Source organism: Dasypus novemcinctus, chromosome 8 (genome assembly GCF_030445035.2).
Source record: "Dasypus novemcinctus isolate mDasNov1 chromosome 8, mDasNov1.1.hap2, whole genome shotgun sequence".
Lineage (NCBI taxonomy): Eukaryota > Metazoa > Chordata > Mammalia > Cingulata > Dasypodidae > Dasypus > Dasypus novemcinctus.
The window spans coordinates 111,731,927-111,759,588 of NC_080680.1; the positions used below are offsets into that span (position 1 = coordinate 111,731,927).

At 44.1% G+C, this 27,662-nt stretch overlaps 1 protein-coding gene across 4 annotated transcripts in view; it reads left to right on the forward strand.

Moving 5' to 3' along the window:
* Positions 1-27,662, forward strand: part of EPB41L4B (erythrocyte membrane protein band 4.1 like 4B) — a 173,395-nt gene that overhangs the window by 140,967 nt on the left and 4,766 nt on the right. For 2 of the 4 annotated variants that reach the window (XM_058302570.2, XM_058302566.1), the window contains exons 23-25: positions 10,792-10,905; positions 13,333-13,401; positions 23,690-23,832. In XM_058302570.2, the coding sequence (XP_058158553.1) occupies positions 10,792-10,905; positions 13,333-13,401; positions 23,690-23,832 (326 nt within the window). The remainder of the gene's footprint in view (positions 1-10,791; positions 10,906-13,332; positions 13,402-23,689; positions 23,833-27,662) is intronic. The other 2 variants (XM_058302567.1, XM_058302569.1) reach the window with 1 other exon arrangement.

The following is a 27,662-nucleotide window of genomic DNA, read 5'->3' on the forward strand; positions in this document are numbered from 1 at the left end:
TATTGTGATTTTTCCCGGATGACACAGGCAAGCTTAGAGGCCTCTTTGGCTGAGCTCAGCCTCATACTAAAGTGCACTCGAGCAGACATCAGAGTCTGCAGCTTTGGAATGTGAGTCAAAACGTGAGCCATGTCAAAAAAAAAAATACCTGCTAAGCGCTTCCTGTTCCCCTGGCCATGTGCTCTAGGGGTCCAGAGGGTAGCTGGAGGCCAGAAGGGAAGTCAGGTTGGCAAATACCCTGAGAGACCTGAGAGTTATGGAAAAGGTGTGGGCGAGAAGCCGGAGGCAGGAGTCGTTGGGGTCTACTTGGGGGAGGAGGAGAGGGGTGGGTGGCAAGAATTTCTGGACATGCTAAGAGGTGACAAACGGGACAAGACGCTGTCCAGGTTTTAGGAATAACCACTGTTCTTGCCTCAGTTGGCACAAGGAAATCGTGTATGCAATTGCACTCCCCATCTGGAGAGCTGGTACAGTCCGAGATCTCCAATAAGCAGCTGAGAGCTGACCCATGAGTCCCCGCCCTAGGACCCTTCCCAGTCCCCCACGCCTGTCTTCGAGGCTTGCTCTCCTAAAGCAAACTGCCCCGACGTTCACAGGGGGAAGGGCTCGTCTTCTCTGTCCTTCAAACAGGGTAACCCAGAGAGCCTTTCAGCATCATCTCATCACCCCTTTGCACAGATGGGGAAACTGAGTCCCACAGTGGGATAATCACACAGGGACTGAGCGGGAGCTGCACCCCTCTCCTGGGTACTGCTTCCAGAATTCTTCTCATCACAGGTGGCCAAATCCACCTCCGTTTAGGGAACTTGATGCTTTGGAGAAGAGCAATGCCTGGCCGAGGGGATACATTTAAAGCACTCCCCGGACTGGGAAAGTAGAGGGAGGGGCGTGGTGGGAGGGGCAGGAATCAAGACCCTGGGCCTGATGGTGCGAGGCCTTGTATGTGGGAAATGGAAGCCCAAGCAGCAGTCGGGGTACATCCTGTCTAGCTGACGAGCAGAACTCCCTGAAGGGGCCCAAGAACTTCTGGGCACAACCTGAGGACCTGTAAAGGCGACAGTGAGGAAAGCTGAGTTATGAGGACCACGTTGGAGAAAACATGCCTGGCAGGGATAGAAGCCAGGGAGGAAAGAGAATCTCTCTGAGTTAGACCCTTGAGCAGCAATCAAGCTGCTGAAATGTGCTCCAGTTAATGCCCTAACAGAGTCTATGTGAAGTGCTGTGGGACCCAGAACTTAACCCTGTCTGGGGACCCTAGCAAAAGGAAGGCTTCGTGGTGCCTGGGTTTTAAAGTATGAATAGGAGTTTGCCAGGTAAATAAAGTAGAAATCAAAGCATTCTAGGCAGATGGCACCATAGGAGCAAAGTACGGAGAATTTGTTAAAGGATCTGGTGGATCTGAGAACGAGGATCAATTTACAAAAAAATTACACCCATGGCTTTGACAGGAGTAACAAATTTCCCTTAGAGACCTCTGTGTTCTATAGATTCCCTTATAGACTTAATTACTCCGTCTTTTCTTTCATTGAACATGACATACTGAAATTAGAAAGGAAACTCAAAATCTGGCAAGGACCCCGGAGCCCCCGATGCTCAGTGCAAATGCCTATCAAGTGACTGTCCAGCTCTGCTTGCACTGCCCACCCCCCCAGCTCCTGCATCACTATCCCCAGTAGTTCATCGTCAGACCTGAGTTTCTTCCTGGGATGAAGAGGTAGGGAGTGGGGGTGGGAAGGGAAGAAAGCCAGTGAGTAAAGACAGCACCCACTCTCCCTTTCACATCCTTTGCAGGGGGGAGAGGGCACAGGTGTGCATAGGAGTGGGGGGATTCATGGTAAGTGAGGGGGTTACACATTAATAATCTTGACTCTCAGAAGGCAGATTCCTGCCCTCACTCTAGGTCTGCCATGCCAAGTTCCCTCCCCAGGTAACAGATGATTATAGTTTCTGCCTTCTGGCCTTTCTTTTTTGGACCTATCGCTCCCTGATCCCCATACTTCGTGAACAACTCATCCTGCTGCAAAGCAGAGCCATCCAGAACCCACGTCTGTTCAGGGCCATGGAACAATCAGGAAGAGGTGGGGGTTTGTGTGTCAGGGAGGAGGTTGGCCTGGCCAAAGGAAGACCGTGTAGGGCACAGGAACAGGACTGGGTGGGCGCCAGGGAAATGGGTTCCCCTCTGGCTCAATAACTTAGTTTTCATTTCGAACCTCCTTCAATCAGGAGGTCTGAAGCTTAATCTTGAGTCAATGCAAGGGTGCCCCTTCTGCCTCCCTGGTTTCCATGAGAAGATGGAGGGCGGTCTCTTTCGTGCACGATATCATCACATCCGGGGTGCACTCTGCTTCTTTCTTGGTTTGAGTGGATGGAAATTCTCCCTCTGGCTATGTGAATCCCTCCCTGCTCAACCATTCTATCCTGGGGTCTGCCCCCATCACCCACCCCCACCTCTGTCTGAGCAACAGGTAGGTCTTCTCTGCTCATCAGACTTGGTTCAGGGAGGAGGAAGGGGCACAGGGCCCCTCTCCTGGGTACTAGCTGCCATCTCCTTCCTTCTCCTTAGGGCTGCCCTAACAAAGTACCAGAAATTGGATGGCTTAAAACAACAGAAATTTATTGTCTCCACAATTCTGGAAGCCAGAAGTCCAAGACCGAGGTGTGGGTGGGGTTGGTTCTGTTGTGGAATTTAAGAGAAGTTCAATTATTTGAGTATAGAGAGGCCAGGACTCAGGAATGATTTTGAGAAGGAAAAATGGTTTATTGACGGCCGGCCGGACTCGGGAGCTTTCAGTTTGAATCCCGAGCCCCGAACAAGATTTTCAAACGTCTTTTATACAGAGAGGAAAGGCCAAATGGTCCCTTTGTTTCAGTTCTCAATAGGCTTCAATTAGCATATATCTTCCACATCTTAGGTAAGCTTTTAGCATGGACTCCAGACATTCTAGATAAGCCTTTAGCACATTTGGTTTTTGCATTTCCCCTAAATACTTAAAGTTTATAGCCCCCGCATTGTTAAACATTTCCTGGGACTGGAGCTGCTGCTAGTCCCCAAGGGCAGGACTGCAGCCCCCCACACCGTTCCACACCCACAAGTCAAACAACTTAGTTATCTCTGAAGAGACAAAGAGCCTTCCACCCATAGCCCACATCATTCCCCCCTTTTGTCAAAGTTTACTTGCTAAGCTTTGGCATAATTATTGTTGGAGCTATGAGGTGGATGGCTGTTTGTTGTCTTGACTGATTATTTATCAGTCTTTAGTACAGCATCCAGGACCGTTTTTAGAAGTTTAGAACTTTTCATTCTGGACAGCAGAATCTTGGGCAGGGGCCTCCCGCAGTTATTCTGCTGCCACTGGCACTCACGTGGATTTCCAGTCAGGTTCCAGATCCATCTATTACTTTTATTTTACTTTTAAAGAGTTTACACCTTTAATTTAAAAGGGGTGCTGAAGGGAGATGATCTCTTTTCTGTAACTGCTTCCTGCTGGCCATGGGCTGTAGTCATTGCCTAATAAGGTGTAAAACTCTTTAATTTATTCTAACTGGAGGAAGATGGATCTGGCATTCTGTACGAAGTTGGATGAAGTTTTCATATGGTTAATAAGATGTTCACTCTGAAAGAAACAAACTTAATTAAAATTTTGGAATACCTGTTTTTAAAAGAGGACACATTGGATTACAGAGGTAGACAAGGTTAGGTGCCTATAAAGATGGCATTCCTTAAAAGCTGGTGGGAACAGCATATATATTCTTTTTTAAGTTATCCATCTTTAGAGAGAAATTGCAACAGACACTTAGCTTTGTCTGAAGACACATTCCAAGCTGTTCAATGATTGACACTCATTCACTCTGTCAGATGCTCCTGGTGAACTGGTACTCCTTGGGCAACTGGCTTCACTCAGGATTAGAACACTAATTTGGAAATACTCTTAGTTTTCACCTGTGGGAGTGATCAGAACTACAGAATAAAGATTTTTACACCTTGGTTTTCATTGTACAATTTCTAGCAATTTTGACTTGTTCAATAGGTGACTCACCATCAGCAAGCAAGCCTCACTTTTGCTAACTGAGACTGGCTGAGACTGCCACCTTATTCTATAGACATGTTATTAACTGTTTAGAAAATGATTTTACCAGGAATTTAACATGTCTAATATACTTCTGCACTTGATCCAAAATAGAAAAGATAACATTACAATTATTAGGCATATATTTAGTACAGGATAAAAGTACAGCACTTAATATTAACTAATGTATTACTTAATGCATAAGGATTCAGAGTTGCCATTATTAGTTTTGAGTTTCAGGTTTGTAATACTTTACATGTTATCTCTCCATGAGAGCAGGCCATAATGCCAATTGTGTTTAAGTTTTACTTACAGTCTCCTGGTATCATGGCTCCACTTAGCATGTTCTTCAACGCAGTGAGCAAGTTGCAGCATCCTTCCAGTATTCCAGAGATTTTCCAGTATTCTACTAGCCTGGTGCATAGTGCTCTCTGGCACCATGGAACAGTGCCAGTCTGGAGGCGATATCCATTGTACACTTGGCTGTACCGAGTCATTATTGGCTGCAGGAGCTTGAAACTGCAATATAGTTTCCATCGACTTCAGGAGCAGAACCAGAGACTGATATAGCACATATTTTTAATTGAGGGGTCAGTGACCAGCCTAGCCAATAACTCACATGGAGAGGCCACCTGTAATGTATACAAGGCCTGGTTCGAATGCACAAGAGTTTGACAATGTTAAAGTTTATTCCTTGTTTTATATATATTTTAAACAACTTAACGCAATACATATATCAAATGACTATTTACTTACACAATTTTACTATGAAGATAACAGTAGGTACTTTACTTTAGTAATAGAGGAAAAATATTATTTTTCATTGTTAGAATGAAAACAGAATATTTCCAATAGAATCAAGACAACTTTTTATTACCATTTACTTAAATGTGTATTTTGCAGTGGCCTTCAGACAGGTTTATTATCATGAAGTTATTTCTGCTACCAATACCAATCTAAGTTTCTTTAGTTAACAATGACTTCTACAATTAGAACTATTTAAACATTTTCAGTTTGGAAGATGTTTTACAAACTCCTTATAATTGACTATAACCGCATTGACTAGACACCTCATGTTTAAATAAACTTACTAAATTACAATTACCAATGAAAGAAATTTACTCTTTATTTAAGAGAGCATATCTACAATCTTTTTCCTTTAGCCTAATTTCACCAATGTGAACTTACAATTTTCATTACTGTAAAGATTTTGTACATATGTTAATTTAGTTTATAAATTAACTATGGGAGATTACACTCAAGTTAAATAAAATTGAAACCATAATAGTTTATGCAAGGAATGTTCTCTTTTTCCCTTACAGGAAGCTAAAAACTTCTTTTCTTTAAGTTATGAAAATTATTAATTTAAAAGCATAACTGACTACCAGGTTTTAAAACACATGCATACTGACTACCAGGTTTTAAAACACGTTACACAATTACTTAATTTTTTTAAAACCTATTAATTTTATAACACCTTTAAATACCTTTCATTCAACTTATAACATATTAAATGAACTTAACCATTACTTTAATTTTTCCTTTAAAGTAAAAGAATAAATCTCTTGCAGTTAGTTTGAAATAAAAGGCTACTTTTCAGGATTTGATTTCTAGAACATAAAATGTTCTTTTAAAAGAGGTAAGACTCTTCTTCAAACATTGAGGATATGATGAGGTTAAAGCACAAGAAGCTATTGATAAAATATTTTCTTTGTATATTGATCTTACTCAATTTAATCATAAAAATTTCCCTTCCACAAACCTTCTACACTTTCAGTATTCATTCAGGTTCTGTCCCACACTCTACTCTTTCCAATAATCAATCATTTTATCTTAGGACAAAATCATCTTCTATTGCCTTAACAATAAAAACACACTCCATATATCCCACATGCTAAGTTACCAGGCAAACTTCTTACAACATATAATTGCCATTAATACTAAACAAGTTTGTTAAAATAATGAACTTTTCTTCTCTTTAAATACTTAGTAGCATGTAATACCAGAAACAGTTTTTTTGGAAGCAAGTTGGCAGGGGAGATTGGCTGCCGAAAAAGTTTGTTATAAAATTGCCTTTTATTATTATTATTATCAATTCAGTTTTGTTAAATAATGACTTTCTGCAATTAGCCACTTAAATACCTTAAACAATGCTTTGTAAAACTTTTATAATTATTTATACCCTTAAGACAGATTTTACCTTCACAGAACACATTCTCTCACTTAAGGTTACTACAATACCTTCTAAGAACCTGAGCAGAATGCAAACGTATTTTGGCTTTGACACCCTAAGGAGGGAAATTTACTGCATTTATTCTGATTCTGCTTTTCACCTCCTTCAATTCCCCCCCCTTTCAGGCGGTCGGGTGCACAACAAACAGGAATGCGGCTTATGAATAGAAGGGTGGACTCACTGGAAAGGGGCAAGCCGCTCCCCGATTTCCAGCTTTCAGCCAAAATGGGCAGACAGAACCTACTCAAATTTGGCAACTCTCCCAGGAACCCAGCCGCCCCGACTGGGACATTCCCAACAAACTTGGGTGCTTGGCGCGGACACAGATGGCCTCCAAGCCCCGGCAAAGGGCCAGACCAGAGACAAGACAGCAGAACATGCACAAACATCTAGACTCCTCAGCTTTTGCCCCAGAATCATTTCACCCCCTTGCCAATGGCAAGGGAGGGCTCCAGCTCAGCTGTAATTCTACTTTATGTAAGGACACAACTCCAACACTAACATTGAGCTGACACAGACAGAAGCACAAAGGTCACTAATCTGACTCACAAGTTTATATATTTATTTTCACCACGGCTGCCCCCACAGCCATCACAAACCTCAGAACACTTAACATTTGGTATAAAGCGAATTCATTCACAAATTAGCACCATAACAAAAGATTTCAGCTAGACTTTTCCACTGTTTAAACTTTACATCCAGACCAAGCTCCACCAGAAAAGCCGATCCATTTTCCTGTAACCAAGTTTTGTTTTCCTTAATCTAGACCAATTTCCAGGATATTAGGACTTGAACCTATAAATACCCTTCCTATTAAAATCGAGACTCCACTCCTTTAGTGGATATAAGACCAGTACCAGATTCTAACATGCAGTTAGACAAACCCAAAACACCAGGGCTTTTCCCCAGTTTTCCTCCTTTTCCCAAGCCTAGAGAGAACGGCTTCCCCCCAGCCTTCTGGGGCTACTAGGGTTCTCTCGGGAGGTGATCAGCCTCCCCTTCCTAGCAATTAAACTAGGGCCTTCCAGACTGTGCTCACCCGGGGAGTCTTACCTTCTTCCATGTTCGGAGTTCTTTTTCGTTCCCAGAATCTTTCTCTTCAGACCTTCCATTGCCCTCGATTTTTGTCGGGAAGATTCTGGTGGAGCCCACATCTTTTCTGGATTAAATTTAATCCAGGGGCGCCCAGATTTGGGGTTCACCCGAGTCCTCCCGGCTTCCTCGGGGATTTGGAAGAGGCAGCAAAATGCTACCGTCTCTGGCCTTCATTTATTGTCCCATCTGGGTCGCCAAAAATATTGTGGAATTTAAGAGAAGTTCAATTATTTGAGTATAGAGAGGCCAGGACTCAGGAATGATTTTGAGAAGGAAAAATGGTTTATTGACGGCCGGCCGGACTCGGGAGCTTTCAGTTTGAATCCCGAGCCCCGAACAAGATTTTCAAACGTCTTTTATACAGAGAGGAAAGGCCAAATGGTCCCTTTGTTTCAGTTCTCAATAGGCTTCAATTAGCATATATCTTCCACATCTTAGGTAAGCTTTTAGCATGGACTCCAGACATTCTAGATAAGCCTTTAGCATATTTGGTTTTTGCATTTCCCCTAAATACTTAAAGTTTATAGCCCCCACATTGTTAAACATTTCCTGGGACTGGAGCTGCTGCTAGTCCCCAAGGGCAGGACTGCAGCCCCCCACCATTCCACACCCACAAGTCAAACAACTTAGTTATCTCTGAAGAGACAAAGAGCCTTCCACCCATAGCCCACATCAGTTCCACCTGGAAGCTCTTTGAGAGAACCTGCTCTGAGCCTCTCTCTGAGCTTCTGGAGGAGGCCAGCCATCCTTGCTGCTCCTTGACTTGGAGACACATCCCTCCAGTCTCTGCCCCCATCTTCATGTCACCTTCTTCTCTCCGCATTTCTTCTCTGTGTCTCTGTACCTCAAATATCCCTCTCCTTTCTTTTATAAGGATCCAGTCATTGGATTTAGGGCCCAACCTACTTCCAGGATGATCTCACCTTGAGACCTTTAGCTCAATGATGTCTACAAAGACCCTACTCCAGGCCACATTCTGAGGTTCTGGGTAGACATGAATTTGAGGGGTGGGGGACTCTACTCAACCCACTGCACTCCTCATACTCGCAATATGTTTTCTTACGTGGATGATCAAGGAGGCTTACCTATTTTTTACCTTGATTTCTCTTTGCCAAGAATCTTTTCTGGTCTCCTAGAGTCAGATTTTGAAACTCCAAAGCCACATATCTGTAGAAGAACCTAGCTGCCTGAATGTGGAATAGACCCAAGGAGGAAAGGAAATGCCAGGAGAAAAACATAAAATGATATTTCAAAATAATATCCCATTACATGTGTTATCTTATTCCATCCTCATTTAATAAGAGTCAGGAGTGTAGACGCCCCAGGGATGTTCTTATGTTTGAATTCACTCTGGTGCATATTTAGAAAGGTCAGAAATGATTGTGTAATGGATCAACATTTCTTTACCTTAAATGTCCAATGCTGGGCAAAGCCTTAAGTCATTCATTACAATCTTCAATTAGGACATCGGTGGCCAGTACAAATTTGGACCTGTAAGCAGTGGGTCGGTGTTTCTTGGTCATTTATGTCAGCTGTTAGTCTCTTTAGAAAATACGCAATTGACTGAAGATACTTTCTGGAAAGCAGCAAAAGAAAGCTGACACTTCATTTGAGAAAAAAAAAAAGAGATAATAATGGTTCCTTTGGTGAAGTCATTTCCCATAACATCTGACAAGAATAGCTTAGGAGAGGGTGGCTGGGATAGGACCCATCCACTGTTCTCTATGGCTGTATGTAAAAATAGGTCTTCCTTGGGCAGGGAAGTTTTCTAGCAGGAAAGGGTTTTCACTCCCCAGTGTTGACTGTCATTCCCTCTCATTGTACCAGACCTTTGGTAAAGCTCATTATACACCACGGCCTCGGCTTAGGGGTACTGGGGAGTGTGAATGGAGTGGTCCACATCCATTCTGGTGACATGATGAGCTAAGGCCTATTAAATAATAAAGCTGCTATAAACACCGCCCCCCCCCCCCATACACACACACACTGAGTGCCTGACAACTGCTGTTGTCAGCAGGTACAAAGGTGCAAAGTGCCAGTGGCCTGTTGGTTCTACCTGGAGCATCCTTGAGAGGGGGCAGCGGTAGAAACTGAGACTGGAGGCCTGGCAGGAGCCAGCTTCATGCAGGCCTCATACGCCGTTATGGAGCTCAGAATTTATCCCGAGGACCGTGCAGAGCAGTGGCAAGGTTTTAGGTAGACTGGCAGAACTTAGCTGCAGGCGACTCGCATGGAAATAGATTAAAGACTCACTTGTTTCTGAAGACTGGATTTAGAAACAATCTGCAGGAGGGTCTAGCACCGTGGCTTTAGAATTTGCAAATACAATGGCTGCCTCTCCCAAGTTTCAATAGCAAAACAAGGCTGTTGAAAGACCTTTGGGAAATCATGGTTGTAAAAGCCCCTGGAAATTATCCAGGACTACACAGTTGTAAAGAGGACAGAGTCAAATCAATTTGGAGAAAGAAAATAGGCCTGTAATTTTCTTGATCAGTTGTCAATGAAATTTACCCCTGGGGCCGGATGATACCGACTCTCTAAGGCAACTCTCCTGAGCTAAAAGAGGCACCAACGTGTTTCCTGTAGTGAATGGCCCCTCCCTGAAACACAAACTAAACTAACACTGTGAGAGTGGCTCCCTCCCCTAACCTCAGGGCATTCTTTGTTCACCATCCTCATCCTCACCGGCCCAAGCTGTTGGACTCTGCTGTCTGCATGGCACTGTTCAGGGCTGGGGTGGGTAACCGGAGGCTCACACGATGCGGCCCATTTCTCACAAGGGCTAAGCGGCATGATGTCCCTGGGATCCCAACTTAAAGGCCAACCCGGGACCCCAAGGCCTGGGCCCCTGGGTGTGGGGGGCCCGGGCCAGGCCGGTCTGTTCTCTGAACACAGGCAGTCGTGACAGGTGGAATCCTAAGCTGTGCGCCCCAGTGCTCTCTGGGACATACGTTGGCATCCCACCCTAGAGTGTGCACCCTGACTTAGCAGATGCTTGGAAGACAAGTGCGCTCAAGTGGCCGCCCGGGCTGACGTCGCTGACTCCGGCCCCTTGGGGCAGGGCCTGGCCAGGGCTGCAGCGTGCCCGGCAGCGTGCCAGGAAACCATGTGGCCTTGAGGCCTTGGCACAGGAGATGGCCTCTCCCAGCCAGCCCTGGGAGTGGCTCTTGTAGTGGAGGAGACAGATGAGGGTCAGAGAGGAGGAGAGAAGGCGGCGGGAGGCGGGTGGCGGGAGGTGGGAGGGGCTCGAAGCCAGCGGGCCTGAGAGTCGGCAGATCCAGCTTGCACTGTGCTGTCTTTCTCTCCTTCCCCCTCCCTTCTCTCCTCTTCCTCCTCCCCCTCTCTCACCACCTCCTCCTCCCCTTCTCTCCTCTCCTCTCCTCTCCTCGAGAGCAGGCAGAGCCCGCCAGCGCCCCCCACTGTGCCCACTCTCGCTGTCCTCCACTCTCTCTCTCCCTGAAGGAAGAGACCACTGGAGTTTGCATGCACCCTCCAATCAAAACGAGGCTGGTAGGTACCCTGGCAGGGAGAGGACCTGGCGAGGAGAGTCTGGATGGGCATGCAGGGGCGCCCCAGCTCTGGAAGACCTGTGCCAGCAGGGGCTACCGCTCCGGGACGGATGGAGAGCTTGGCGTCCTGCCTGCCCTGGGCAAGGGACCCGCAGCTGCACCCCTTTGACTCTAGGTCTCAAGAGCCAGGGAGATCTTGCTGTGCTAGAGTTGGATGTGCTTAGATGCTTTTTCCAGAGAGAAAAATACCCTCTTGTACTCACCAGTTGGATATTCAGCGATATTTATATTTAAAATGTTTTAAATTTTAACTTTCCTTCTGCTGTTTATTGAGACAACGTGATAGGATTAATCCATAACAATGGAAAGGAAACACCTGTATTCCCTACCTAGCACAATTTTTTTTTACATTTTTGCCTGTTCCCTTCCAATATTTATTCATATTCATTCATAATTTGACCTAGTTGCCATCCTAATATCCATATCATCTCCTGTTTTTCCCTTTCACCAAACGTTGTGTTGTTGGAGTTTCTCTCTTGTTCTTGTTACCACATTCGGTGTGACTTTTTATTATTCTGTCAAATGAATGGACCATCACTCACCTGACCAGTTCTTGTTTGCAGGGTGTGCACTTTGTTTCCAGCTTGCCACTGTTCCAGAGCACACACAGAGCTCTCTGCGTCAGGAGTTTTGTTTTCGTAGGCTAGACCTTGATGGGTTAAATAGCACGGCTCGGGCTCGGGCTCCATGTTTAAAATGGTTATACCCACCAGCAGTGCCATCAGGCGAGAACGGAGATGCTTTGCCTCAGCCTGGCCAACACAGAGTATAACTCTTGGGATCTATTTTTCTTATTTTAGAGCAGGCATAAATGACTACTTTGAGGTTCCCAACTTGCACGTTTCTTAGGTTCAGAGCAACAAACCCCCCTCTTCCCCCCAGCAAACAGGATTGAGGCTAACAGCAGTTTGGGGTCCATTCTGGGACTTTGGAGAGGCTTAAAAAGACTGAAGAGAGTTTAGGGAAGGGTGTAGGCTGGGGCTCGACTTCTCCCTGGGCATTGCAAGGTCCTTAGCGTCCCAGGAAGGCTGAGACCCAGTCCACCCGCTCCGAAAGCCTCGGCATGTCGGGGTCTGGTCTCTTGGTTCTTGCTCACCCTACTCCCCTCCCCCCTTAGAGTGGCTCAGAGCAAGTAGCTATCCCTGGGTCCACGAGCGAGACCCCGAGAGACCCGCGGGCTGCTGCCATTGGGCAGTGGTGGCCTCGGTGTCTCGGCCACAGCCCCTTGGCACGGGGTGGTCCAGTGTGCATTCACCAGCCCAGGTGTTGCAAGATTTGGCACCCTGGGAACTGCAGATAAAGCTAGTGCCAGAGTTGCTGGGCCTTCAGGCTTGCTGGCAGGACCCTCGGCCGGTTTCACGAGATAAGCGCCCCCTGTTCCCCAAAGCTTCCAGGAGGCCAAAGACAAAATGACCAAAGATAAAGAAATGGCAGCAAAGGCCGTTTGGGGCCACCATGCTTGGGGCATCCCTCCTCTCAGCCCAGCCCGGGGCTGTGGCTACTCCAGCGCTCGGCTCTTCTGAACACGATGTCTTTTTTTCCCGAAGGCCAAGATTGCGGGGTTCTCACCTGCTTATGTAGGGTCCTCGGAGGCGTCCCTCTATTGCCCAAAGCATGGAGTGGGGGATGTCTTCCACAACCAAAGTGACGAGAGAGGCAGTGCCTTCTGCCTATTTAGTCCCAGGTCTCCCGAGACCAGGCACACGTCCCAGGACGTCACCGATCAGCAGCCTCTAGTCTGCTCCCCACAGCTCCAGAGAAGCCCCGGGCAGCCCTGGCTTGGCTCATTGCCCGCCCTGAAGGTGGCCTATCGTGGGCCAGGCCATCTGTAAGACCCAGCATGCCAGGGGGGCCCTGGGCCACCAAAGCGACCTCAGGGCAGGGAGCTCCAGGACAAGGCCACGCTGGGTCCCCTGCAAACCCCAGACTCAAGCCTGTCACCCCGCTGAGTCCCACCTCACAGTACAACTACAAGCACAGATAGTGCCCGCTAGCCCGCACTGCAGAGGGATCCTCTATTTCCTTATGCTAGCCTGGTAGGCTCTGCTTGTGTGTTCTCCTGCATCCTTCAGTTTGCTTTATTTTTTTTACTTATTTATTTTTGAGGTACTGGGGCTAGGGATCAGACCCCGGGGCTTCATATGTGGGAAGAAGCCAGCGCTCAACCACTGAGATACATCATCTCCTCCCCCTCTCCCTTGTTTTAGGAGGTGCCAGGGATTGAACTCAGGACCTCACATGGGAGGCAGGCGCTCAACCACTGAGCTACATCTGCTCCCCCAGTTTGCTTTAAATCAGCACTGCCAAAGATTTCACAACCGTGCTTTCCTATCTGAAAGTAACACTCTGATCTCTCTCTCTTTTGAAGATAAAAACATTCCCGGCTGATCCAGTGAACCCATTTCTTGACCCTTTCACCACGGGGCCACCATTTACCGTAAGTAGATCCCCCCAAACAGACCTGCATTTTCAAACCCTTCCCATGTGGCATGCTTTTGTGGGAAATGCCAAATAACAATGCTAGCAGTTTCTTTTGATCACTGTGAGGTTGGTGAGGTTGGGAAGAGCAGGGATTTGGGGACTGGAAACCGAAGTCCAAAGCCCTGGGTCTGTGTCCTGCTAGTTGTGTGATCTTAGGCAAGTCGCTCTACCTCTAGGAGCTCCCGTCTCCTCTTATTTAAAGTGGAAAGAGTAACGAGGGCGCCAACCTTGCAGCCAGTTGAGGCAACATCAAAAGGTATCACGGAGTTGAAAGTGCCGCATCAACCAAAGAACATCCCGCAAATGCCAGTTGTGCTGGTGGTGCCTGGAGGCTGGAGAGGCAGGGGGGCTGACTAACGAGAGCAGTGCGCCTGACCGTCAGCGTCTCCGTACCACCTTTTGGTGCTCCTCTGAGCATTAAACTTCCTGCAAAATGTTTTAATGTCTTTAAACACTTAAATGCTGCCATTTCCTCATCTGCAGAACGAGGGATTTTGATGATTTTTCAAGACTTTTTTCTCCCAACTGCTCCACTCTTTACATCATGTAAAAAAAAGGATGATGAGAGCTATGCAGGGCTAACGTAGGGAGCCCAGGGTCGCTTCCTCTTTCCTTGCACCTTCTCCTCCTCCCAGGGACCAGAGCTGACAGTTCCTAAAACTGTATGGTTCCTGAGAGAGGTCATGAGCATACGAATGACTGAACTCCGAAGCAAAACAGACAAAACAGGGGACAGATCCAGGTTAGGAAAAGGAATGCGGGGCAGAAACCGCATGCTTCCAGCGGGTCTGTGCCTGTGCAGTGGCCGTGAGGCTGGCTGGTGGCCACTCCAAAGCAGTCCCGTGAGCTTGAGCTGTGTGGAGAGGGAGGGCAGGAGCAGCGACTGATTCTGATTTCAGAGGATGAACAAAGCCAGCCATCCAGGCAGAGTCAAAAACAGGTTCTGAGGGAAGCAGACTTGGCCCAGTGGTTAGGGCGTCCGTCTACCACATGGGAGGTCCGCGGTTCAAACCCCGGGCCTCCTTGACCCGTGTGGAGCTGGCCCATGCGCAGTGCTGATGCGCGTAAGGAGTGTGTGCCATGCAGGGGTGTTCCTGTGTAAGGGAGCCCCACACGCAAGGAGCGTGCCCCAAAGGAGAGCCGCCCAGTGCGAAAGAAAGTGCAGCCTGCCCAGGAAGGGCACCGCACACATGGAGAGCTGACACAGCAAGATGACACAGGAAAAGAAACACAGATTCCCGGTGTCACTAATAAGGATAGAAGCAGTCACAGAAGAACACACAGCGAATGGACACAGAGAGCAGACAACTGAGGGGTGGGGAATAAATCTTAAAAAAAACAGGTTCTGAGAACAATCCGTGTTGAGGGCCATGAGTGGCTTCCAGCACCTGCCGTTGAAGGACCAGAGAGCAGAGCTGCAGGGACTGGGCCACAAGGTCAAATGCATCACCCCTTGCAGTTTCCTCAACGCTGCTCCCAGCTGGAAGGCCTGGCTCCATGGCCCTTGGCTGGCCATTGCAGGGCACTCTGGCCTCCTGCCCAGCCTTGGCATGCTGGGAGGCACCCAGCGACCCCTTCCTGAAAGCTGGGGCCCAAGGCGGAGCACTCAGAAGCCAATAATGGAAACCACACTGGAGCTTTTACAAACCAGGCTTGAAGGCAGCTGGAGCAGGCAGAGGGGACAGCATGAACCAGAATCAAACCTTCAAGGGACTAAAAAGAAGGCCAGTGGGACTGGGTTGCAGAAAGCAAGGTTAGAAGGGTGGGAGGGGAGGAAGGGAGATGGACAGGGGACAAACACGGTAGGGGCAAAACCTGCTAAGCCTTATGAGCCATATTAGGCCACTCTCATCTTTGTTCTAAGAACAAAGGGAAGCCTTTGAAGGACTTTAAGCAGGGTAGTGATAGGGCAGATACATTTGGAAATGATCCTGTGATTTCAGTGGGAGAATAGTAGGGTTCAGACAAAGTAGATTCAGGAACACCAGCTAGAAATCTAGGGCAGTAGTTCACGGGAGAGAGAACAGAGCGCTTGGCCCAGGGTGGTGGTGATGTAGAGAGAAGTACACAGATGGTGAGATATTTAAAGTGTTGGTAGGGAATGGCCTGGATGAGGGCGAGGGAGTATCAAAGATGGTGCTCAGACTTCTGACCAGAAGAACTTGGATGGCTAGTGGATCCATTCACTAGGATAAGGATACCTGAAAGAAGATTGGATTGAGAGGGAAAATGAGTTTGCATTTGGCTGCGATGCATTAGAAATGGCTTTGAAATATCCAGGTGGAAACAATGAATGACGCTTGGATATCCAAGTCTGGAACTCAGGAGAGTGGACTAGACTAAAGATAAAAATTAGAGTGACTGGCAGATGGATGCTAACTGAAGCCAAGCTCTGGACTTCAGCCTCTCAGTTTTCTTGCCCTTGTGTGTCGTGTTCTTCTGCTTCCCACCAAGGCCAACACACTTGACCTTGCTGCAGGCTCGGCTTCTCCACAGACTTCCAGATCCTTCTTGGCCACAACCACAGCTTTTTCAGTATCTCCAGGAAACCCTGCCCGAAGTTGATCTGGCTGTTGATCCAGCATTGACCTTGGGGCCTGGTTTCAACAACTGGGGGTCTTTGCTTGATCCCGAGACCAGTTTCTCCCTTGTATTCAGGATTGTTGACAGGCTTAGTCCATCAAGGCTGAGGTTCCCTGCCTGCCTCTGGCCAGATTTCTCATCCACATTCTTCTTTTAAAACTGAGCCTGTTCTTCTGTTGCCTGCAAGTAACAGAGTACTTCTGTTCCAGGGATAGTTTGATCATTCATTCATTCATTCATTTCCTCAGTCAAAAAACTTTAAAAAGATGGGTACTCAAGGCTGAGATTTAAAAATATACGTAATTTGTATTGCTTCCTCAAGGTCATTCTTACACGACACTGGCATTTTATTTTTCACTTTGAGTGTGTGGCAGTGAAAATACAATGATGGTGAGTAGTTTGGTGCCACTGCCTTGATTTATACTAATGCCCCAGCAATTTTACTCACCATTGCCTTTGCACCATCAGGGCAAACTTCCTCCCTTTGCCAGAGGGAATCAAAAGTGGCATTCATTAACCCAACCTCACCCACTTCACTGATGTATCAAGCAGACTTCTTATGCCAGGTCCCCTCTCAGGCAGGATAGACTAAGTCATGCCTTGAAATGACAAGTTGAATTTCCTGTTCATGCTGCCCATCTGCCGTGGTGGGCTGAAGGCTCTGCTCTGTGTTCCCCTTTTCCTGGGACACAGGCTAAGAGCATAGTTACCCTGTGGCGTGCTGCTAGTCTCTGTGGTAGAGGGGAAAAAAATAAGTGACGAACCACACACTGGTTTTTTAATGTTTAAATTTTTTTTATTTTTAAAGAAGTTTTAGATTACATAAATATTACATCAGAAATATAAGGGATTCCCATATACCTTACCTTTCTCCTCCTCCCATACTTTCCCCCATTAACAACATCTATATTTAGTGTGCTACCCTTGTTACAATTGATGAACACATACTGAAGCATCGCTACTAACCATGGTCTATGGTTTACATTATGGTTTACACTTTGCACTGCACAATTTTATAGGTTTTGACGAAAAGTATAATGACCTGTATCCGTCATTGCACAAGTTGGTTTTTAAAGCTTTCAACATAAGTGAATCACAGCATCTCAGCCCACATTTCATTGGCCAAAGCAAGGCACATGGCAAGAGACCTAACTAACTTCCAAAGGAGCAGAGACCTGCAGTCCTATCAAGTTCCTGCAAAGTGGTGAGCCAGAATTACCTGGTGAACAGCACAAATGAATGCGACAGCTGTTATTCATTGCCAGTGTTTGTGAGTGCTCTTTGTGACAAACTTTGTGTGCTGTACAACTGTATGATGTGCCCGTTCTTGTGGTTAATTCTTTGGCATTGCTCCATTTCAAACAGGTCAGTTCTTGCTTTAGAAGTAAGTGTAAAATGCAAACGGGGGGGCTGTTATTATGCAGTAATGTCCTCCAGGGCCCCACCCTTCAAAGATAAGCCTTCTCTCCATTGCTCAACACACTTCCAGAACTTCTACAGTACCATATTGGATCTTTTTAGCAGTGTTCCATGGTTCCTGAGGAGGGTCAGCTCATCTCTATCACCACTAAAAAGAAATTACTCATTTGATGATTGAAGCCTCTCTTTTAAAAAGCCATGTGATAAATTTCTCTTGAGTTTAGGGCCAGGAACCAGTGTGAAAAATATTAAGTTATAAAATATATAACTGGTATTATAAAATAACATAAAATAAACAAAAACTATGCATAGGAAAAATACGAGAAAGCACACTGGCAGTAACATTAAGGGATTAAAGAAGGTCTTCATTTATCTACTTCTCAGTTTTCTATACAAAATAATGAAAACAACAGCAATAAATTATCCCCTTCCCCCAAATGAAGCAACATTGCCTAGACTGAAAGTTCTTAAACTCACCCTTGTCAGAATCATGGGCGGTCTTGTTGGAACACAGGTTGCTGGGCTCCATCTCCAGAGCTTCTATTCCAAGGTTTTAGGTGAGGCCTGAGAATTTGCATTTTTATTAAATTTTAAGGTAACACTGATGCTGCTAATCAAGGGGCTTTTTTTTGTTTGTTTGTTTGTTTCTTTTTTTTTTTTTTAAAGTACCAGGACCAGGGGTTGAACCCAGAACCTCATATGTGGGAAGCTGACACTCAACCACTAAACCACATTGCCTCCCCTGAATTGATTTTATAGTTGTTTTTTTTAAGAGGCACAGGAACTGAACCCAGGACCTCCTGTGTGGGAAGCAGGGGCTCAACCACTTGAGCCACATCTGCTCTCCCAGGGACCATATTTTGAGAATTATTGCTGTAGTGGTAAACAATACCAATTTTGGAGTCAGCTAAGTCTGGATTGAACCTGGTTCTGAACCCTTATTAATTGTGTGACCTTGGGCAGATTATATCTCTGAACCTCACCTCCATTTTCCATAAAATAAATCCTAAGTGGGGTAGTTTGAGACTATGTACCCCAGAAAATCATGTTTTTAAAACCAGTTCATTTCTGTGGGTGTGAACGTATTTAGGGTGGGGCCATTTGATTACATTTTTACATTACTTCAGTCAGGCATGACCCAGGGTGGGTCTTAGTCCTATTACTGTAGTCCTTTATAAACAGATGAATAGGGAGAGAGAGGGCTGCAGAGACAGTGAGAAACCTCCAGAAGCTGAGCGAGAAAGCCCTGGAAGTCAGAAACTGAAATCACCTGAACACAGACGCACAGAGAGCCACGAAGCAGGAAGCTGTGGACAACGGAGCCCAGAGGAGGAGGCAGATGCCACCATGTGCCTGGCTTTGTAAGAGAGGATTCCAGGATCTCAAACAGCCAGTACCTGGGGAAAGAAACCATCACCTAATGAAGCCTTGATTTGGACATTTTTCTCAGCCTTAAACCTGTAAGCTTATAAGCTAATAAATCCCCATTGTAAAAGCCAACCCATTTCAGGTATATTGCCTTGGCAGCCTTCAGTAAAGTAAAACACTAAGGTGCACATTTTTTTCACCTTTTTACATCTCTGAAATCAGAATGTCTACTACAATAGTGGGTGTAATAAAGTTTGAGTGGCCACATTTTTATTTCCTTGAGGTAGGTGTAAAAGTGGTCCATCTTGCAACTGATGGTGTCTAGATGGGATGAAAGATGGTCTCTACCTTAAGGTGTTATCAAGAGCTAATGTATGTAAAGAGCACATGTATGGGCTAATGTACATTAAGTGTCTGGCACAAAGCAAAATCACTTAATACATGGCAATTGCTTTAAGCTATTACTTTAAAATAACAGAAAATTGTGACAGCATAAGATGCTCCAGGGTGCCATTCCCCACAGAATCTTTGAAGAGCTAGCAAAAACTGGCAAAGCCATCATTCCTCAGAATTCCAGAAAACAATTAAAAGATTGCAGTAACCAGTTAAGTGACAATTCAAGAAAATTCAGCTTTAAAAATGATAGAAGATCATGGCACCCTTGATGGCCCCTCCCCCCAGCCCTCCCCAGCAGGGTGTGAAGCCAGCCTGCATTCCTATGGTGGGTCCCCGGCCCGGTTCCAGAGGGAGTGCAGAGTAATTCCTATGTGTATAACAAAGTGCCAGATATCAGAGCCAATTTATCAAGTGGCAGCCTGAAAGACTGAACCAGGAAACTCATTTCTGGCTTGCACTCCTAGAACTTGCCCTGCAGGCAGAAGTTGCTTGCCCACAGCTAAGTCAATGTAAGAAACAATTAATTCAAAGCATCTTGAGGCAAAGGATTATTAGCTCTAGGACATACAACAGAGTTCCTGGGAGGGGGTGAAAATCTATTTCATAGGGAATAGTGGGGACATTTAGATTCTTATTTTAAAAAGATGAATTTCTGAGGCAATAAGCTAGCACAAGCTCAGGAAATGATGTAGTCTCAGGAAAGATAGAGAAGACCTGCATTTCACTTTTGCCTAGGACTGATCTTTTTGATATGAGGGCTAAATTCTGAGAGAGTACCAGCCAATGCAGAGCCAATTTGCAAACACTGTGAAAGATTTTGTTGTTGTTGTTGTTTTGCCTTGGTTTGTTTGTTTTTGTTAGCTCCCAGCACTCAAGGAAATCTATGTCATATCACTAGCTGGATACAAACTTAAAAAACAGACAAATCAGAGACTAAATCCCAGAGTTAACATATTAAAATATTAAAATGAACGGTGTACAATAAAGGATTATAAGACAAACAAAGAAACAGGCAATAGGAAATGATGGCCCATCCAGAGAAAGAAGATAAGAATTCAGAAGGCACCCATGAAAAAGACCAGACTTTGGACATACTGAACAAAGACTTTAAAAAATAATCTTCAGTATAATCGAGGAGATAAAGAAAAACACAGAAAAAGAACTAAAGGATACTAGGAAAGCAATGCATGAACAATACGAGACTCTCAATAAAAAGAGCATTTTTAAAGGAACAAAATAGGAATACAGGAGAAGATCATAATAGCTGAAATTAAAAACACCCTCGAGGTTTCAGTAGCAGACTGGAGCTGCAGAAGAATCAGTGAACTCTGAGACAAGACAATTGAAATGATTCAGGCTAAGGAGCAGAAAGAAAAAAGAATGAAAAAAAGTGAAAAGAGCCTAAGGAAAAAAAAAAAAGAAGAGCCTAAGAGACCTGTGGCACACCATCAAGCTTACCAATATATACACTATGAGTTCCCAGAAGGGGAGGAAAGAGAGAAAAGGTAGAAAGAATATTCAAAGAAATAATGGCAGGAAACTTCTAAATTTAATGAAAGTCATGCTTATGCACACTCAAGAACCCCAATAAATCCCAAACAGGACAGAATGAAAGAGATTCACACTTGGACACATATTAGTCAAACTGTCAAATGCCAAGGACAAGGAGAGAATTCTGAAAGCTGCAAGAGAAAAGCAATATGGTATGTACAAGGAAGGCCCAATAAGGTTAAGTGCTGATTTCTCATAAGTAACCATGGAGGCAAGAGGGCAGTGGGATGAAATATTTAAAGTGCTCAAAGAAAACAATTGCCAATCAAGAATTTTATATCTAGCGAACAGCTTTTCAAAAATCAGGGAGAGATTAAGACTTTCCAAAATAAACAAAAGCTGAGGAAGTTCACTACCATTAGAATTTCCCTAAAGCAATGTTAAAGGGAGTTCTTCAGATTGAAAGGAAAGGACACCAGACAGTGGTTCAAAGCACCATCAAGAAATAAAGACTGGGAAGTGGATTTGGCTCAACGGATAGAGCGTCCACCTACCACATTGGAGATCCAGTGTTCGAACCCAGGGCCTCCTGACATGCATGATGAGCTGGCCCATGTGCAGTGCTGATGCACACAATGAGTGCCCTGCCACTCATGGGTGTCCCCTGCAGAGGGGAACCCCATGTGCGAGGACTGCACCCTGTAAGGAGAGCTGCCCAGCACGAAAAAAGTGCAGCCTGCCCAGGAGTGGGGCCGCACACATGGAGAGCTGATGCAACAAGATGACAATAAAAAGAGACACAGATTCCTGGTGCCATTGATAAGAATATAAGCGGACGCAGAAGAATATATAGCGAATGGACACAGAGAGCAGACAACTGAGGGGGAAGGCAGTGAAGGGGAGAGAAATAAAAAAAAAATAAATCTTTAAAAAAAAAAAAGAAATAAAGACCTTCAGTAAATGTAACCATACACCAGTGTCAATGTATTGTATTTTTTATATGTGACTGCACTTTTCACTTCTTACAGGTTCTAAAATTTATTAAAAAGTGAAGCTAAATCTATGGTTATGAACTTACAGTGAATAAAGATATAATTTTTAAAAAGGTCCTCAGAATGGAGGAATAAAATATGGATTAGAGTGGATTAACTGGTATTTTACTATAGAATTATTGTGACTCTAGCAACGGAAGAAATGATATCTTTGATTTGGAGACAGTGGCCACTAGAGTTGCTGAAGGCAGGGAGAAGGAAAAAGAGGTGTGATCTAGCAGCATTTTCAGGACTCGGAGTTGTCCTGAATGATACTGCAGGGACAGATGCAGGACATTATATATTCTGCCATAACCCACTGAATGGACTGGGAAAGAGTGTAAACTGTAATCCATGCTATGTAGCAGTGCTCCAAAATGTACTCATCAAATGCAATGAATGTACCACACTAATGAAAGAAGTGGTTGATGTGGGAGGAGTGGGGGTGTGGGGAGTCGGGTATATGGGAACCTCTTATATTTTTTAATGTAACATTTTGTGTGATCTATGTATCTTTTTAAAAAAGATAATAATTAAAAAATAGGGATTAAAATTACCTTTCCTTAATATATCCCTATCTAATTTCGAAACTAAAGGGGAAAAAAATAATAAAGTGCTTTAAAAATTAAAAAAAAAATAAGGTTCAACAAAAGGGTGAGAGGACAGAAGGGTATAGGAATAGTAAATATGTATGCTATTGAAGTAAAGTTGGTATGATCAAATCAAACATGATTGTTATAGATGTAGGATGTTAAACTTAAGTCCTGTGGTAGCCACAAAGAAAATATCTGTAAAATGAAAAGTGTCTCAAAATGGTACATTACAAAAAATAAAAACAAATTAAAATAGTAATTAACAGAATAGATGGACAAAAATGTTATAAGACTTAACAAAGACCAAATAGCAAAAAGCCCTGGATTATCAGTAGTTACTATAAATGTAAATGAATTAAACTCTCCAGTCAAAAGTCAGAGATTGGTAGAATGGATAGAAAAGCATGACCAAACTCTATGTTTTTTATAAGAGACTGACCTCAAGTTCAAACTCCCAAGTAAATTTAAAGCGAAAAGATGGAAAAAACATACCATGCAAATTGCAATCAAAAAAGAGCAGGGATGGCTATACAAATATCAGGTAAAATAGACTCTAAGCAAAATACTATTACAAGGTACAAAGGTCACTATAGACTGATAACGGGGTCAATTCAACAAGAAGTCATAATAGTCATTAATGTGCATGCACTGAAGGATGACAGCCACAGTTTCTCCTTCTTAGATGCCAAGATATCTGAAACTGCAGGTGCGTGATCACTTGCAGTGGGAAAGCAATCTTCCATGATGTGAACATTCTTATGAAGAGGCCCCTGTGGTGAAGAATTGAGGTTCTAGCTAGCAGGAACAGAATGAGCAAACGCCCAGAGGTGGGCAGGAACATGGTACTGGGTAGGGAATGGGGAGTAACTGCCTCATCAGTACAGAGTTTCTATGTAGAGTGATGGTAAAGTTTTGCTAATGGATGGTGCTGATGATAACACAACATTGTGACTTTAATTAACACCCCTGAATTATATATTTGAGTGTGATTAAAAGGGGAAATTTTAGGTTGTATATATGTTCTAGAATAAAAATTAAAAACAACAACAACAACAACGGCGGTGAATCCTGGTGTAAACTGTAGACTATAGTTAATCCTATAATTATAATAATATTCTTTCATCAACTGTAACAAACATGTCACACTAATGCAAAATGTTAATAATAGGGAAAACTGTGTGTTTGTGTAAGGGGGTATATGGGAACTCTCTTTTCTGCCTGATTTTTCTGTAAACTTACAACTTCTCTAATAAAAAATGAAAAAAACAAACAGGAGCTGTAGAGAAATACATTGGGAGCAGCTGACAGGGTGAAAATGGCAGCTAAGCTGAGCCTGATGTCTGCCTTTCTGTTTCTCCTCCAGGCAGACTTCAGAGACAGTAAATTACCATGCTGTCCAGGGCTGTCTTCCCCGCTGATCCCAGCAGCGACCCTGAGGCCTTTGGCAGAGACCGGCTCCACCGTCCAGACCATCTACGCCAGGAAGCCAGTTTCTCTGGCAGCCAGGTAAGCTCGATGAGCACGTGCCAGCAGGTGGGGTGACCCTGTAACTCTGGTGCCAGGGGAACCAAGTACCATTTGTAGGTCCATTGGGTTTGTACCACCCACAACCCTCACATTCATTCTTCCATTCATTTGTTCTGTATTTATTGAAATGTCTGCTATGGGCCAGGTACTATTCTAGATGCTAAGGATGTAGAGTGAACAAAACATAAAAATCCTGCCCTTATAGAGTTTATAGTTTGATGGGTAGGTAGGCGAAGGGGTGAGAGGAAGATGGAAGTTAAATGAATGAGTGTGTGTGACAGTGACAAGTGCGATGGAGAAAAATAAGGCAGTGACGGGCAATAGGGCATGCTGGCTGAGGGGAGGCCTCGCTGAGGTGGCGTTTAAGCAGAGAGCTGAAGGTGCTGAGGCAGCAAGCCAAGGGGGTCTGGAAAAGAGCTTACTAGGCAGAGGCACCAGCCAGCGCTAAGGCTCCTGAAGTGGGGTGTTGCTGGCATGGTTAAGGAAGAGCAAGGAGGCCAGTGTGGCCTGAGATTCGTGGATGACAGGAGAAGAGCTCCTGAGACTGCAGGACCTGGGGAGCAGACGGTATAGGGCATCGTTAGTCTTAATAGAGACGTTTTTCGACGTCTCTGTTAGGATGAGATTACTGATGTTAGTTTGTGCCTTTAAAGATACTCTGTGTGTGTGTGTGTGTGTGTGTGTGTGTGTGTGTGTGCACGCGCGCATGCATTTAAATGGTGGATATAGGTTCCATAGTTAGGCAACTAGGACTGAGGGTCAGGAAATCAGAGGCAATACACAAAAGTTGGTATGTCTATACCATGGAATATTATTTAGCCAGGAAAAGGAATGAAGTCCTGATACATGATGCTACAAATGAATATACCTTGAAAACATGCTCATTGAAAGAAACCAGGCACAACAGGACAGATACTGAATAGGTCCACTTATATGAAATATCTAGAATAGGCAAACTCAAAGAGGCAGAAAGTAGATTTGAGTTTACCAGGGGCTTGGAGGTGAGGAGAATGGGCCATTATTGCTTAGTGGGTACAGAGCTTCTGTTTGGGGTATGAAAATGTTTGGGTAATGGAAGCAAAACATTGCAAATGTAATTAATGCCTCTGAATTTTACACTTCAATTTTATGTTATATATATATATTTATCACAATAAAATTCATTTTTAAAAAAGAGGCAACCACTCAAGTAGCCAATTTTACTTTCAAGTGAAACATAATGAATTCTTTGTTAAAATAGTAATCGAATTTAAACTCCAGGGTATCGTATCTGTGAAATAAATTTAAAGCATGATTTAAAGAAATCTAATACCTGGGCACAGATCCTGTGCTGGGCTCTGGGGTTTTGGAGATGAATGATGTGTAACTGATTCCTGAGGAGTTGTCTCTTGAGGAATGCTCAGTCCCTTGGGGGAAACCAGTAAGTTACCAGGAAATTTTAGGTTACTGTAACAGTAGAAAATTTAAGGGTCTCTTTAAGGAGCCTAGAAGGGAATGTCAAGATCACTGACTGAGAAAGAATCTGGAAATGATGCTTAAGCTGAGTCAGCTCCTGCATTTTTTGAGGCATTTTTAAAAAACCCCACTGCTATTGTATACAGTGTGTGCTAGGCCCTATTCTAAGCATTGTACAGATATTAACTCCTCCGATGAGGAGATATTAGTCCTCATCACTGCCCCAGGCATAGGTACCCTTGTTATGTGCATCTTCAGATGAGGAAACAAGCCACAGAGAGGTGAAATAACTTGTCCACAGATGCACAGAAAGTAGATTATAGAGCCCGGGTTTAAACCCAGGCAGCTCAACTCCAGAATCTGTACTCACCACACAATGCTGCCTCCCAATTTATTTTCAGCTCAGTTTTTGGAGTACTCCCAGTGCATTTTTATTCTCTAAAAAAGAGTTGGAAAGAGCACTGCCAAGGAGGTAGCAGAACCATTTAGATGAAAGACTTTGAGCAAGTCACTAACTTTTTTGGACTTCAGATCTCCTATATAAAACACGGTAGAAGAGGGGTGTGTTAACAGCCAAAGGGGTGCTGATGCAAAACACCAGAAATTGGTTGGTTTTTATAAAGTATTTATTTGGGGTAGTTGTTTACAGATACCAGGTGATAAAGTGTAAGTTACTTTCCTCACCAAAGTATTTTCACGTGTTGGAGCAAAATGACTGTGGATGTCTGTGAGGGTTCAGGCTTCCCGGGTTCCTCTCTCCCCAGGGCTTGCTCTTTCCAGGCTTAGGGTTCCTGTCTTCCCAGGGCTTCAGCTTAAGGCTTCAGCATCAAACTCCAACATCAAAACTCCAACATCAAAAACCCTCCAATTCTGTCCTTTGCCGTGCCTTTTACCTGTGAGTCTCCACCCACCAAGGGGTGGGGACTCAACGCCCTACTGGCACAAGAGGTTTATATATTACTTAATCAAGTAAACCTGTGAATCCAATATAATCTAATATGCCCAGAGGAAAAAATCAGTTTACAAACATAATCCAATATTTCTTTTTGGAATTCATTAATAATATTAAACTGCTACAAGAGGGAAGGAACGAATAAGGAGTGACCTCCTTCCTGTTAGTTCAGAGTCTTCATTTAGTTATTTACTTGTCTCATAAACACACAAGCTCCATGCTCAGCTCTGAGGATACAAAAGTAATGTGTCCCCGTTGTTTTTCATAAAGAGCTCATAGTCTTTTACAGAAACCAATGAGAAACCCCAACGTGATGGTACATTCCTGATTGATCTGAGCCTGCCAAGTCACAGCAAATATAGCTCTCACTGCTGACAATTCCATACCATCAGCTGTATTCTACTAGTTTTGCTTTGATGGTCACAGTGTTACCTGTAATATGTGAAGGCTGTAGAATAAGAAGCTTTTTTTAAAAATAGCTTTATTGAAATAGAACTCACACACCATACAAGGCATCTGTTTAAAGTGTGTAATAATTCAGTGTTGTATCATATACTCACAGCATTGTGCAGCCATCACCACAATCTAATTTTAGAACTTTTCATTCCTCCTAAAAGAAATCCTATACCCATTAGCAGTCACTCCCCATGCCCACCCCACCCCAGCCTTTGACAACCACTGATGTACTTTCTGTCTCTGTAGATTTGTCTCTTAAGGACATTTCATGTAACTGGATATAATTGGAATCATATAATATGTGGCCTTTCATGTTTGGCTTCTTTTACTTACCACAATGTTTCTGAAGTGTGTCCATGTTGTAGCATGTATCGGTATTTCATTCCTCTTTATGGATGAATAGTATTCTATTATATGAATATACTATGTTTTGTTTATCCATTCATCTGTTGGATTGAATTTGGGTTCTTTCCATTTTTTGGTTATTATGAATAATGCTCTGATGAATATTCATGTGCAAGTTTTTGTGTGAACATGTTTTCTGTTCTCTTGGGTATAATACTAGGAATGGAATGACTGGGTCATATCATGATTCTGTGTTTAACTTTTTGAGGAAGTGCCAAACTGTTTTCCAAAGCAGCTGCACCATTTTACATCCCATTAGCAAAGCATAAGAGTTCCAGTTTCTCTCCATTCTCACCAACACTTGTTATTGTCTGTCTTTTTTTTTTTAATTTTAGCCATCCTCCTGAGTGCCAAGTGGTATCACCTGGTGATTTTGATTTGCATTTCCATAATGACAAATTATATTGAGCATCTTTTCATTTGTTCTTTGTCATTTTATATCTTCTTTGGAGAAATGTCATTTCAAATCCTTTGGCCATTTTTTAAATTGCTTATTTGTCTTCTCTTTTTATTATTAAGTTATAAGTTCTTTATATAGTCT